This window comes from Mobula birostris, chromosome 23, assembly GCF_030028105.1.
Source record: "Mobula birostris isolate sMobBir1 chromosome 23, sMobBir1.hap1, whole genome shotgun sequence".
NCBI lineage: Eukaryota > Metazoa > Chordata > Chondrichthyes > Myliobatiformes > Myliobatidae > Mobula > Mobula birostris.
In genome coordinates, this window is record NC_092392.1 from 11,072,036 (window position 1) to 11,085,994 (window position 13,959).

Sequence of the window (13,959 nt, forward strand, 5' to 3'; positions counted from 1 at the left end):
TTGATGATGAAACATGTCAACTCCTGCCTGGGAACTGACTTGTACCTGCTCCAAATTGACTAGTGTCACAACAGGTCAACAGCAGATGCCATTTCATTGGTTCTTCACTCTGTTATCACTTCAGAAAATCTGTCCTGGGTCCAGCACGTAAGTGCCATTATGAAGAAAACATGACAGTGTATCTACTGTCTTAGAAGTTTGTGAAGATTTGGCACATCATCTAAAACTTTGATAAGAACTTCTATAGATATGTGGTGGTGTTTGCTTCACTGGTATGGAAACGCTGATGCCCTTGAATGGAAATCCCTGCAAATGGTAGTGAGTACAGCCTAGTCCATCAAGGGTAAAGCCCTCCCCAGCACTGAATCCATGTACTCGGAGAGCTGTCCCCTGCCATCCAGGCTATGCTCCCTTCTCACTGTTGCCATCAGGAAGAAGGTACAAGAGCCTCCAGACTCACACCACCAGGTTCAGGAACAGCTATTACCCTTCAACCGTCAGGCTCTTGAAGCAGAAGGGATAACTTCATTCACCACATCAGTGAACTGTTCCCACAACCTATGGACTCTCTTTCAAAGACTTTTCATTTATGTTCTCGATACTTATTGCTTGTTTATTTAGACCATAAGATATAGGAGCAGAATTAGGCCATTTGGCCCATCACGTCTGCTCTGACATTTCATCATTGGTGATCAATTTCCCTCTCGGCCCCAGTCTCCTTCCCATATCCCTTCACGCCCTGACTAATCAAGAGCCAATCAACCTCTGGCTTAAATATACCCAATGACAGGGCCTCCATTGCCACCTGTGGCAACGAATTCCACAGATACACCAGTCTCTGGCTAAAGATATTCCTCCTCGTCACCGTTCTAAGTCGCCCCTCTATTCTGAGGCCGTGTCCTCTGGTCTTAGACGATTCCACCATAAGAAACATTCTCTCCATATCCACTCTATTGATGCCTTTCAACATTCAGTAGGTTTCAATGAGATTCCCCACCCCTTCAATCTTCTGAATTCCAGTGAGTACGGGCCCAGAGGCATCACTCAGTCCTCATGGTAACCTTTTCATTGCCAGAATCATTCTCATGAATGTTCTCTGAACTCCCTCCAATGTTAGTGCATCCTTTCATAGATAAGGGGCCCAAAAAGGGGTCCAAGTGAGGCCTTACCCAGTGCTGTATAAAGCCTCAACACTACATCCTTGCTTTTATATTCTAGTCCTCTCAAAATGAATGCTAACAATGCATTTGCTTTCCTCACTTCAGACTCTACCTGCAAATTAACCTTTAGGGAATTCTGCATGAGAACCCGGGTCCTTTTGCACCTCGGATTTTTGAATTTTCTCTCCATTTAGAAAATAGTCTTGCTTTTATTCCTTCTACCAAAATGCATGACCATACATTTCCTGACACTGTATTCCATCTGCCACTTCTTTGCCCATTCTCCTAATTTCTAGGTCCTTCTGCAGCCTCCCTGCTTCCTCAGTGCTACCTACCCCTCTACCTATCTTCATATCATCCACAAGTTTGGCCATAAAGCCATCAATTCCATTATCCGAATCATTGACGTATAATGTAAAAAGAAATTGTCCCAACCCAGACTCCCATGGTACACCACTAGTCACTGTCACCCAACCAGAAAAGGCTCCTTCTATTCCCACTCTTTTCCTCCTGGCAATCCCCCAATACCCAATTCATCCTAGTATCATTTTGTAATACCATATGCCCTTAACTTTTTAAGCAGCCTCGTATGCAGCACCTTGTCATAGGTTTTCTGAAAATCCAGAACACAACATCCATTGGTTCTTCTTTGTCTATCCTGCTTATCATTTCTTCAAAGAATTCCAGCAGATTTGTCAGGCAAGATTTTCCCTTGAGGAAACCATGCTGACTTTGGCCATATGCTTCCAAGTACCCCGAAGCTACATTCTTAACAATTGATTCCAACAAATTCCCATCCACTGATTCTTGAAAGATCATTACTAATCCCTCCACAATCTCCTCAGCCACCTCCCTCTCTCAGAACTTCAGGTCTAGGTGGCCTATCTACCTTCAGACCTGTCAGCTTCCTAAGCACCTTCTCCCTATTAATGGCAACTTCACTCACTCCTGCCCCCTGAAGCTCTCAATCTTCCAACATGCTGCTAGTGTCTTCCACGGTGAAGACTGATGCAGAGTACTTATTTGGTTCATCTGCCATTTTCTTGTCCCCCATAGCTACCTATCCAGCATCATTTTGCAGCAATCTGACCTCTTGCCTCGCCTCTTTTACTCTTTATATATCTGAAGAAACTTTTGGTATCCTCTTTAATGTTATTGGGTAGCTTACCTTCATGTTCCATCTTTTCCTCCTTTTGACCTTTTTTTAGATGCCTTCTGTTGTTTTTTAAAACCTCAAACTTCCCACTAATTGTTGCCCTACAAGATACCCTCTCTTTGGCTTTGACTTCTCTTGTTAGCCACGGTTGTGTCATGCTGCCTTTAGAAATACCATTTCCTCTTTGGATGTGTGTATATATACCGGGCCTTCTGAATTGCTCCCAGAAATTCGAGCCGTTGCTGGTCTGGCATCATCTTGCTAGTGTTCCTTTCCAATCAGTTTTAGCCAGCTCCTCTCTCATGCCTCTGTAATTCCCTTTATCTACTGTAATACTGATACATCTGACTTGGCTTCTTCCTCTCAAATTGCAGGGTGTATCCTATCATATTATGATCACTGACCCTTAAGGCTTCCTTTACTTTAAACTCTCTGATCAATCCAGATTCCGTGCACCACACCCAGTGCAGAATAGCTGATCCCCTATTGGATTCAAACACAAGTTGCTCTAAAAAGCCATTTTGTAGGTACTGTACAAATTCCCCTTCTTGGGATCCAGCACCAACCTGATTTTCCCAATCTACCTGCATACTGAAATGCCCCATAATTATCGTAATATTGCCCTTTTTATACTCCTTTTCTATTTCCCGTTATAATTTGTAGTCCACACCTTTGCTGTTGTTTAGAGTCCCGTATATAACTCACATCCTTGCAATTTCTTAGCTCCACTCACAACGATTCTACACCTTGTGATTCTGTCACCTTTTTCTAAGAATTTGATTTCATTTTTTAACCAACAGAGCCACTCCACCCCTTCTGACTAGCTCCCTGTCCTTTCGATACAATGTGTATATGTTAAGCTCCCAGCTATAATCTTCCCTCAGCTACGACTCAATGATTCCCACAGCGTTATACAGTACCTGCCAATCTCTAATAGTGCTACAAGTTCATCCACCTTATTCCGTATACATTCAAATATAACATCTTCAATCCTGTATTCATCACCCTTTTCATTTTTGTCCCTTCTTTTACATTGCAACTCATCCTGCTGACTAGTTTTGCCCTATCATCAGCCTGTCCTTGCTTGCAGTCTCACTTCACGCTTCAGCTGTTTGTAAACCAGCTGCTCTATTACAACGGTTCCCACCCTCCTGTGCAGCTCTAGCAAACCTGCCAGCAAGGATATTGATTCCCCTCAGAATCCAGTGGAACCCACTCCTTTTGTACAGGTTGTAAGTTCCCTAGAAGAGATCATAGTGATCCAGAAATCTGAACCCCTGCCCCCTGCCGAATCTCCTATTTTTGCCCCCACTGGCATTTGGCACAAGCAGCAATCCAGAGATTACTACCCAGGATGTCCTGCTTTCTGGCTTTCTACCTAGCTCCCTAAATTCTCTCTTCAGAGCCTCCTCTGCTTTCCTACCTATGTCTTTGGTGCCAATATGCACCAAGACTTTTGGCTGTTCACTCTCCCACTTTAGAATACCACGGACCTGATCCAACGCATCCCTGACCTTCGCACTTGGGAGCAAAATACCATCCAGGTATCTTTATTGCGTCCATAGAATCTCGTCTCTATTTCTCGAACTGTGGAATATCCTATCACTACTGAAATCCTGTTCACCTCTTTCTTTTTTGAGCCACAGCGCCACACTTGGTGCCAGAGACCCGGTCGCTGCAGCTCCACCCAGTAGGTCATGTGCCCCCCCCCCCCCCCCACCCACCACCAACAGTATCCAAACGATATACTTATTCCCCTCAATAATGGCCGCAAGGATACCCTGTACTGGCTGTCCAGCTCTCTTCCGTCTGACAGTCACCTCCTGCAACGTGGGGGTGACCTCCTCCCTGCAGCTCCTGTTGATCACTTCCTCAGTCTCCTGTGTGAGCTGAAAGTTATCGAGCTGTGGCTCGGTACACCTGGTGCAGATGTGGTTATCTGGGAGATTGGAGGTCTCCCAGAATTCCTGCATCTGACACAAAAAACACAACACTGCCCCAGAGTCATTCTCACTGCTCTAACTATGCCCTCACAGATGATGATTATTTTTTTCTTTCTTTTAGTATTTTGCATAGTTGATATTTGCACATTGATTGTGTGTCCATCCTGTTGGATGCAGTCTTTCATTGATGCTATTATCTTTCTTGTATTTATTGTGAATGCCCACAACAGTGTCTCTCAGACGACACAAAGGTTGGTGGTGTTGTGGATAGTGTAGAGGATTGTCGAAGATTGCAGAGAGACATTGATAGGATGCAGGAATGGGCTGAGAAGTAACAGATGGAGTTCAACCCGGAGAAGTGTGAGGTGGTACACTTTGGAAGGACAAACTCCAAGGCAGAGTACAAAGTAAATGGCAGGATACTTGGTAGTGTGTAGGAGCAGAGGGATCTCGGGGTACATGTCTACAGATCCCTGAAAGTTGCCTCACAGGTGGATAGGGTAGTTAAGAAAGCTTATGGGGTGTTAGCTTTCATAAGTTGAGGAATAGAGTTTAAGAGTCGCGATGTAGTGATGCAGCTCTATAAAACTCTGGTTAGGCCAGACTTGGAGTACTGTGTCCAGTTCTGGTCACCTCACTATAGGAAGGATGTGGAAGCATTGGAAAGGGTACAGAGGAGATTTACCAGGATGCTGCCTGGTTTAGAAAGTATGCATTATGATCAGAGAATAAGGGAGCTAGGGCTTAACTCTTTGGAGAGAAGGAGGATGAGAGCAGACATGATAGAGGTGTACAAGATAATAAGAGGAATACATAGAGTGGATATCCAGCGCCTCTTCCCCAGGACACCACTGCTCAATACAAGAGGACATGGCTTTAAGGTAAGGGGTGGGAAGTTCAAGGGGGATATCAGAGGAAGGTTTTTTACTCAGAGAGTGGTTGGTGCGTGGAATGCACTGCCTGAGTCAGTGGTGGAGGCAGGTACACTAGTGAAGTTTAAGAGACTACTAGAGAGGTATATGGAGGAATTTAAGGAGGGGGCTTATATGGGAGGCAGGGTTTGAGGGTCGGCACAACATTGTGGGCCGAAGGGCCTGTACTGTGCTGTACTATTCTACGTTCTATGAAAATGAATCTCACTGTTGTATATAGTGACATTGTACTTTGATAATGAATTTGCTTTGAACTTGTTCTAAATTAGTACTGAGACCGTTCTATTGAATTAGTTTTCTTATTTATTTTGTTTCTCTTTCAAGGTAACATTCTCTATTTGGCAGACAAAGACGCTTCATCCACAGAGAAATTGATGTTAATTGATTTTGAGTACAGCAGCTATAACTACAGGTAATGACAACTCTCGGCATTTTATTGTTATTAAGTCACTAAACCAGTATTGTTTTTGTCAATTATAATGCATGTTCCAATAGCAACTTCTTGTTGGAGAGGTTAAGGCAAAGACTGGAGCTCTAACTTGAGCTGCTGTACTTTTGATATAAGCAATTATTACCATATCCCACCCCCAGATGAAGTAACAGCTTGGGCACCACCAGCACATCCTGGCTTTGGCTTGGTTCTAGGTAATACTGCCATGTTTGCAAATGAAAAGGTCTACTTGTTCTGGAGGTGGGGGACTATTTATATTTTAGTACACAGTTCAGCTGGATTTGATCACTAACTACAATGGCTATCTTTGGGAGAGGAATGCATTGGGAAGGAGATGTGATGGGTATCTGGATTGCTATTGGGAAGAGGCTGCTTGATTGTTCCTGGTGTACTGACTTTGTGTTTTCAGAGGCTTTGATATTGGGAATCACTTCTGTGAATGGATGTATGATTACACTTATGATCAATGGCCATTCTTCAAAGCTAATAAAGAAAAATATCCCAACCGACAGCAGCAGGTAAGGATATCAGGAAATTCGCACGAATGGTGGAAATCAAATTCCTCCTTCAGCCCTTTCCATTTTCCATCTATCTATCATCTCCCAACTTCTGTTAGGTGGCATCCACCCCCACCTGGTTTAGCATATCACCTTCCAGCTTGTACTACTTCCTCTCCCCTCACCACTTTACTTTGGCTTCTTTCCCCCTTCCTTCTCAGTGCTGGTGAAGGTCTCGGCTGGTAATGCTGACGCCTCTCCATAGATGCCGCCTGAGTTCCTGCAGCGTTTTCGTACAGTGGAAATGCACCTTTCTCTCAGATACCAGAATATCTGGCACTGACTCATGACCATGTCTTGGTAATAAAATGTCTCTGAAGAAACACCTGCAGAAGTTGTTCAGGAGCATTTTGCCATCAGGAGGTCTGCTGTCTATCTTAAAAGTATTCACGGTCAGCTTGAAGACCAAATGTGATTACACATTCCCCTTAAATAACGTTGAACTCTCCTATTTCTCCTCAGCTTCATTTTATCCGCCATTATCTTTCTGAATACTCTGGCAATAAAGGGGACTCGGTGCATGAGGACCAAACAAAAATTGAAGAGGAGATGATCATCGAAATCAACAGGTTGGGCACTTGTGTGGAGTAAATAAGGGATTAATTTGGTGAGAGGTTTGTTTGCAATAAGGTATTAAGTTTGTGAGGCGAGCAGTTAAGTGATTCTTATTCTGTACAATTAACTTCTAGAATCTGAAGATTGGTAGACTCAGTAGATGCTGTTTAATCCGCTATCCACTCAGAACCCAAAGATATAAGATTCTCCTTGTTGGGACAAGAATACCTCACTTTTTACCCACAAGAGAGTTATTGAAGCCTCAGAGTGCACTAGCATGTTATCATCAAAAATGCGACTGCATGTCACTTGGGTGTATTAAAGAGGTACAACATCAGTTTTAAATGTGCATCGAACAATACAGGGCCTTTCCTGACATGTTGTTCAAACCATAAAATAATGTCGTTTAGTAGGAAACCGATCTCACTGCACTTCATACTTGAGCAAAAGGGCTCTTGAAGAAATGTGATGGCAGCCTTCTGAACAGCCGCAAAGCTTTGTTTATCTTTCTCACCTCCTGACCTCTTCTCCTGTCTCTGTCCACATTCATACCATGCAGGCCAGAGCTCGGCTGGACCCTAATACTTGCCAGCTTCATTCTGTTGTATCTTCACTGTGGCCTCACTGAGACCTTTAACTGAGCCTTTCAGAGAATAAACTCCTCACCTGCCTCAGTGATTTCCATTTTCCTTTGGTGTTTACATTGCATCTTCCAACCCCTCAGCACACTCCTCTTTGACTTTCTCTCATATCGCCACAAATAACTTCTTCCCCACCAACCAAACTGCTGTGAAGGAGACTGAAGGGCAATGTGCCTGGGGGGTTTGTTACTCTTAATCTAAGCTGCTCTGCTGTGTAACTGAGACCTGTGTGCATTGTGGGAGGTGGTCATCTTGAACTGATAACAGGTTGGTTTTGGAAGGCTCAACTAATGCAATATACCTCTTTTTTTTTTTAAAAAAGGTATGCCCTAGCCTCTCACTACCTGTGGGCACTTTGGGCTATTATACAAGCAAAACTTTCCACAATTGAGTTTGGGTACATGGTGAGTCGTGCGGGCATATTTCTGCCACTCCTGTTTATACAGCCACCTCAATTACTTTCTTCTCCCATCCCCTTTCCCCACTTCTTGTGTTGGCATGGAATGGAAAGTAGCTAACAGAAAAGTAAGTTGAGATAACTGGATTAGTTTTAAAATACTAGTCAGTAACCAGGGCAAAGCCATAAGACCACAAGACCGTAAGAGCAGATTTAGGCCATCTAGCCCATCAGGCCTCAAGAGTTAGTGCTGGGACTCAACTATTAATAATTGCGGTTCAGACCGGGTGTGAGGGACTTGAGCAGATTTGCTGATGATACAGAGGTGGGTGTGTTAGCAAGTCGTGGGGAGCACGCGGCTTGCATAGGGATATGGCGAGTGGACAAGGAGGTGGCAAATGACGTCTGATATGGGGAAAATGGGAGGTTCTTAATTTCAGAAAGAAAAATGAACATGTAAAATATCACTGACGGAGGCAACTGAATGCTGTGTTACACGGGATCCGGCAGTGGAGAAGATGATTATATCAGCTAATTGGGAAGGCTGATGGGATGTTAGCCTTTATTGTAATGGGTATGGAGTGTAAATGGAGACGATTTGCTCTTTTGCAGGGAGCAGGTGAAAGTACACGTGGAGTATGTATTCAGTTGTGAGCTCCATGTCTGAAGAATTTGTTTGTACTGCAGGACTACAGAAAAGGTTCATAAGATTCATTCTGGGAGATGATATCTGAAATGTTGAACAAGTTGAGCCTGTACTCATTCATCTGCAGCAAAGTGAGAGGTGTGATCTTATGGAAAGATTTAAGATTATGTGGGAGATTGACAGCATGGATGTTGAGAGGGGCATGTTTGAAAATTAGTTTAGTTTTCATTCATTTCAGACAGAAGGCGGAATTCCTGCTTGTGAAGAGTCATGAAACTTTGGAATTCTTAACCCTGGAGAGCGTTAGAGACCAATACATTGTCATTGTCATGTTAAATATAGTCAGTGAAGGGGAGTCAATAGATGTGAGAAGGGAGTTAAAAGAATGGTGTGGAGGCCAAAGTATGAAGCCATGGTTTTATTGAATGGTGGAGCAAGGCATGAGAGACCAGTTTAACTGACTGCTGCCCTTGTGCTCTCTCATTCTCAATGTTTGCCCTCCCTTCCCACCTTGTGCTCCCCCTCTCCCTTTCAACCCCAGCCTTCGTTCTTGCTGGCTTTGGTGCCTGCCCATTCTTACTCGCATTTTAAAATTGTGGGTAACTCAGTCATGCTCTCAGAGGTATTGACATGCTATTTCTTTGTTTCAGGATTATGCCCTGTGCAGAATGGAAGCCTACTACGAACAGAAAAGAATATTCGCTTAATTTGCTTTTGAGCGATAGCACTGTTGTCTTGCTCAGAGTTTAACACACCTCTGCTACACTTTCCTTTTACATATATATAAAAAAATTGCTTTCATTGCAAATTTGTCCAGGACAATTTCATACCTAATCAGTGGGCTGCACCTGAAGAGCACACAGACACATGCTAGTGTACAGGTCAAATAGCAATTCTGTGCTCGGAATGATGAGCATTGACTTCTTGTGGGGGCGGGGGGAGTAGCTTCCAGCAGCAGCTGTTTGAAGCCCTGGGCTGCAAGTGTTCCTGTAGGAGTCTGTCGCAATGTTTATTCAGTGTGTTCCCATATTGTATGTCTTCGTCCTTCCTGTGTTCCAGCAGTCTCCTAACCCAGTAATGTACATATCTTCAAAGTTTATCCTTGAAAAGCTGAGATTTGGTTTAAAGTCACGATTTGTGTTGGGTAGTCCAATAACTGCATAAGAGGGACAAATAAGGATTTCTTGTGGTTTATTTTTGCTTAATAATTTATGAAGTGTCTGCAAAGGCCAGTACTTGTTCTCAACACTAAATGCCTTTAAGAAGTTGAAAGTAATTGTCTTGAAATGTATGTATTCTTGTCGTAAAAATATTTTCACATTGTTGGGTAGCGTGTTACCTTGTGATGATGAAGAAATGACCCCACATCAGCCTGACTTGGAGGAGTATCCATGGGAGGTCATCCTGTGTTTCTGCTACCTTTGTCCTTGATTGAAAAGCACACCCTACTCATAAGTAATCAATACTTCTACACTATTTGAAGAAAATAAAGCAATGCAGTTCTGAGCAATGCAAACTAGATGAATTTAACTACAGATCAAACGTGTTAAGCTGAGGTTGAACAAACGTGTTAAGCTGAGGTTATCTGTCCAGATTCCTGGTGCAGAAATTGAACAGGAAACTTGAGGGAAAATGTACACTATAAAACTCCTCAGTGATCTCGATGAGTGGAAAATAAATGTTTCAGTTAAATGATTTGCATTTCTGATTTCACTTTCCACTTTGCATGACTTGCTTCCATTTTTCTTAAAAAAAATCCTGTTTCTACTGAACAGGGTTCAGACACCAAGACCAGTCACTAAATAAAGCTTGCATTAACTCCATCTTGGGGTATATTTCAGCATCAGTGACCCAGTTGGTGGAGATCACAGCTGCTCAGTCAGGCTTCCAACTGGGTTCATATTTCTCGTTTGCTGCAGGTAACAGCGACTCTAATCGTTCCTTAGCTTATTCTGTCAGTGCCCAGCTCATCCACGACCAGTGCTAAGTGTAGCTCCTGGCTGGGTAGTGTGTAGGATACATCCCAGCTGTACTTTGCTAAGCCCTGCTAGTATATTTATACCATTGGAAAGTAGTTTCTTTGGAGAAATTAATCCTAGTGCATTAACTAAAATGAACAATAAAATGCAGGAAATTAATTTTCCCAAGACTGGCATAATGTTGAGTAATACTTATAATATTTCACTTTTGATATCAGGTTCGTACATTCTATATGAAAGGCATTCAATATGCGTCCGCAATCATTCCAGATCCTATTCAATGTGTGAGGTGTTTCCTCCTTGTAAAAGTTATTTACCAACTTTCCTCAGCTTATTGACGTGTAAGTAATTGTAAGCCTCTAATGCTGCGATTAGATCTCTTTTTACTCAGGAGGGGAGAGTGAACTAAGATGAATCCAAATCTTATTGCAGGATTTCAACTTGAAATGTCAGCAATTCCTTTCCTTCTAAAATAGCTGCTCAGTTCATTCAGTTCCTTCCACAGATTGTTGCTCCAGATTCCAGCATCTGCAGTCTTTTGTACTCCTTATTCTCAAGCTGTTCCATCGAATCTTTCCTGCATCCCCTTTCGGATCTTTTCTCAATCCTGAGGTGAGGTAGGTGAGCTGAATTTTAAATCTAACTTCACCTTCCTTCCTCCCCCACCCTCCCCATTACCAAATTGAGAGAGAGAGAGAAGCATCAGTGGTGATACAGGGCATACTTTGTTCAAGATGTACCTGTTATTGACAGCTAAATCAATTGACAGTTGCAGCAGGCAGTGAGAACCATCAGAGAAATCAAAACCAATTCACTCTTGGAAAATGTCTATCACATTTTTTTCCATTTGCTGGAATCTTATTTGTGCAATTTGTTGGGGGGAGGGGGAAATCTGCAGATGGTAGTCATAGTCATACTTTATTGATCCGGGGAAAATTGGTTTTTGTTACAGTTACAGATGCTGGATATTCAAAGCAACACACTCAAAATGCTGGTGTCCCTCGGAGTTTTGGTGTCATGGCAGATTATTTTATTTAACTTAGAATCAAAAAAAGTGTCCACTGTTTTTCCAAATTGTTCATGCTGTTTTTATAATGTGTCTGTGTCTGTTCATTTTATCTGGATCTTGATTCACTTTGTAAATAAAATATTGCCATGTACTATGTGACACTAAATTCTACATTCTCAATGTTTAACAGGTATATTTAATGTCAGAGAAATGTATACAATATACATCCTGAAATTGAGGTTTTGCAGGAATCCTGTTTGAAGTCCTTTATCTTTGAGCTGGAATTTCGTTTTGATAGCATGGCTTTGCCATCAAACAAAACTTGTCCCAAGTCAAAAAAGAGATGGATAGAGCTCTTAAAGATAGCGGAATCAAAGGTTATGGGGATAAGGCAGGAACAGGGTACTGATTGTGAATGATCAGCCATGATCACAGTGAATGGCGGTGGTGGCTCAAAGGGCCGAATGGCTTACTCCTGCACCTATTGTCTATTGTCAATTTCATGGATTTGGCAGGATTGAACCAAATTCTGGAAATAGTAATTCTACAGCTGCTATATTTTAAATATGGAAATTGAATGTTTGTGCATTTGTTTTTTCAGTTTTAGATTTTCTGTGCTGCATGTATGGTGGAACACAGGCCACTCATCCGAGCAGATGCTTGAGTTTCACATTGCTACTTCCTTCTAACTTCAGTGTATCCTGCAGCAACTTGTACTTTGCGCAAGTATATTTATCCTCTTGTTGCCGTTATTTGTAGGGCTGAGTTCCACCTGTAAGACCATAAGATAGAGGAGCAGAAATAGGCCAATCAGCCCATCAGGTCTGCTCCACCATTCCATCACGGGCTGATCCAATTCTTCCAGTCATCCCCACTCTCTTGCCTTCTCCCCATACCCTTTGATGCCCTGGCTAATCAAGAACCTATCTATCTCTGCCTTAAATACACCCAGTGACTTGGCTTGCATAGCCACTCGTGGCAACAAATTCCACAGATTTACCACCCTCTGACTAAAATAATTTCTCTGCATCTCAGTTCTAAATGGACGTCCTTCATTCCTGAAGTCAAGCCCTCTTGTCCTAGACTCCCCTACCATGGGAAATAGCTTTGCCATATCTAATCTGTTCAGGCCTTTTAACATTCGCAATGTTTCTATGAGATCCTCCCTCATTCTGCTGAACTCCAGGGAATACAGCTCCAGCTTGAGCTGCCAAACGTTCCTCATACGGTAACCCTTACATTCCTGGAATCATTTTTGTGAATCTTCAATGTTACAGCTACTATGTTCACTTTTGTTATATCTCGTGTATGTTCTACTACCTACAAGCTAATCTGCCTAGTTCTGCAGTTGAGAGGATTGACAGCTTCAGGCCTGTTGAAATTGTCTAAATATAATTTGTGTGAGAATAAATTATCTACCACAATGCAATCAGTTCTCTTTGGCTTGATTTTCAGGTTGTTTCTGCATCTATTAACATAGACACAGTGGTGCTAAAAAGTTTGTGAACCCTTCAGAATTTTCTCTATTTCTGAATAAATATGACCTCAAATGTGATCAGATCTTCAGGTAAGCCCTAGAACTATATAAAGAGAACCCAATTAAATAAATAACAGAAAAAAATTAACTTGTCCATTTATTTATTGAGAAAAAATATCCAATATTAAACGTTTGTTGGAAAAAGTATATGAACAGCTGGATTATCAGTTCATTTAAAGGGGAAATAAAAGTCAGGTGTTTCAATCGATGGGATAGTCAGGTGTGAATATGGGAGGCCTGGTCCTTTTTAAAGAACATAAACCTGTATCTTCACTATCAAAGTCTGATCTTCACCACACAGGTTTTGGAAGTGGGCCATGCCTTGATCAAAGGAGATTTCTGAGGACCTCAGGGAAAAAAAGTTGTTGATTCTCACTGGCTGGAAAAGGATATCTGTGGAATTCTCTGCCACAGGAAGCAGTTGAGGCCAGTACATTGGCTATATTTAAGAGGGAGTTAGATATGGTCCTTGTGGCTACGGGGATCGGGGGGTATGGAGGGAAGGCTGGGGCGGGGTTCTAAGTTGGATGATCAGCCATGATCATAATAAATGGTGGTGCAGGCTCGAAGGGCCGAATGGCCTACTCCTGCACCTATTTTCTATGTCTCTATGATAGAAAACCATTTCTAAAGAATTTGGAGTTCACCAACCCACAGTCAGGCAGATGATGTAGAAATGAAGGAAATTAAATACCATTGTTAATCTCCCCAGGAGCGGTCGAACAATAAAAATCACTCTAAGAGTAAGGTGTATAATATTCCATGAGGTCACAAAGAGCCCCAGGGTAATATCTAAGGAGCTATGGGCCTCTCTTGCATTGGCTAATGTCAGTGTTCATGTGTCTACTACCAGGCAAACACTGAACAACAATGGTGTGCATGGTCAGATTGCAAGGAGAATGCCACTACTCCCCAAGAAGAACATTGCTGCCCGTTTAAAGTTTGCTAAAGACCATGTGGAAAAGCCAGAAAGCTGTTGGAAGAATGTTCAGTGGA

At 42.5% G+C, this 13,959-nt stretch overlaps 1 protein-coding gene across 1 annotated transcript in view; it reads left to right on the top strand.

Annotated features, from left to right (window-relative positions):
- Nucleotides 1–12,838, top strand: part of chkb (choline kinase beta) — a 47,225-nt gene extending 34,387 nt beyond the window's left edge. The window contains exons 7-11 of the mRNA XM_072241186.1: nt 5,516–5,603; nt 6,052–6,160; nt 6,662–6,768; nt 7,718–7,799; nt 9,089–12,838. Coding sequence (XP_072097287.1) covers nt 5,516–5,603; nt 6,052–6,160; nt 6,662–6,768; nt 7,718–7,799; nt 9,089–9,145 — 443 coding nt within the window. The 3' untranslated portion in view covers nt 9,146–12,838. The remainder of the gene's footprint in view (nt 1–5,515; nt 5,604–6,051; nt 6,161–6,661; nt 6,769–7,717; nt 7,800–9,088) is intronic.
- The last annotated feature ends 1,121 nt before the right edge of the window (nt 12,839–13,959 follow it).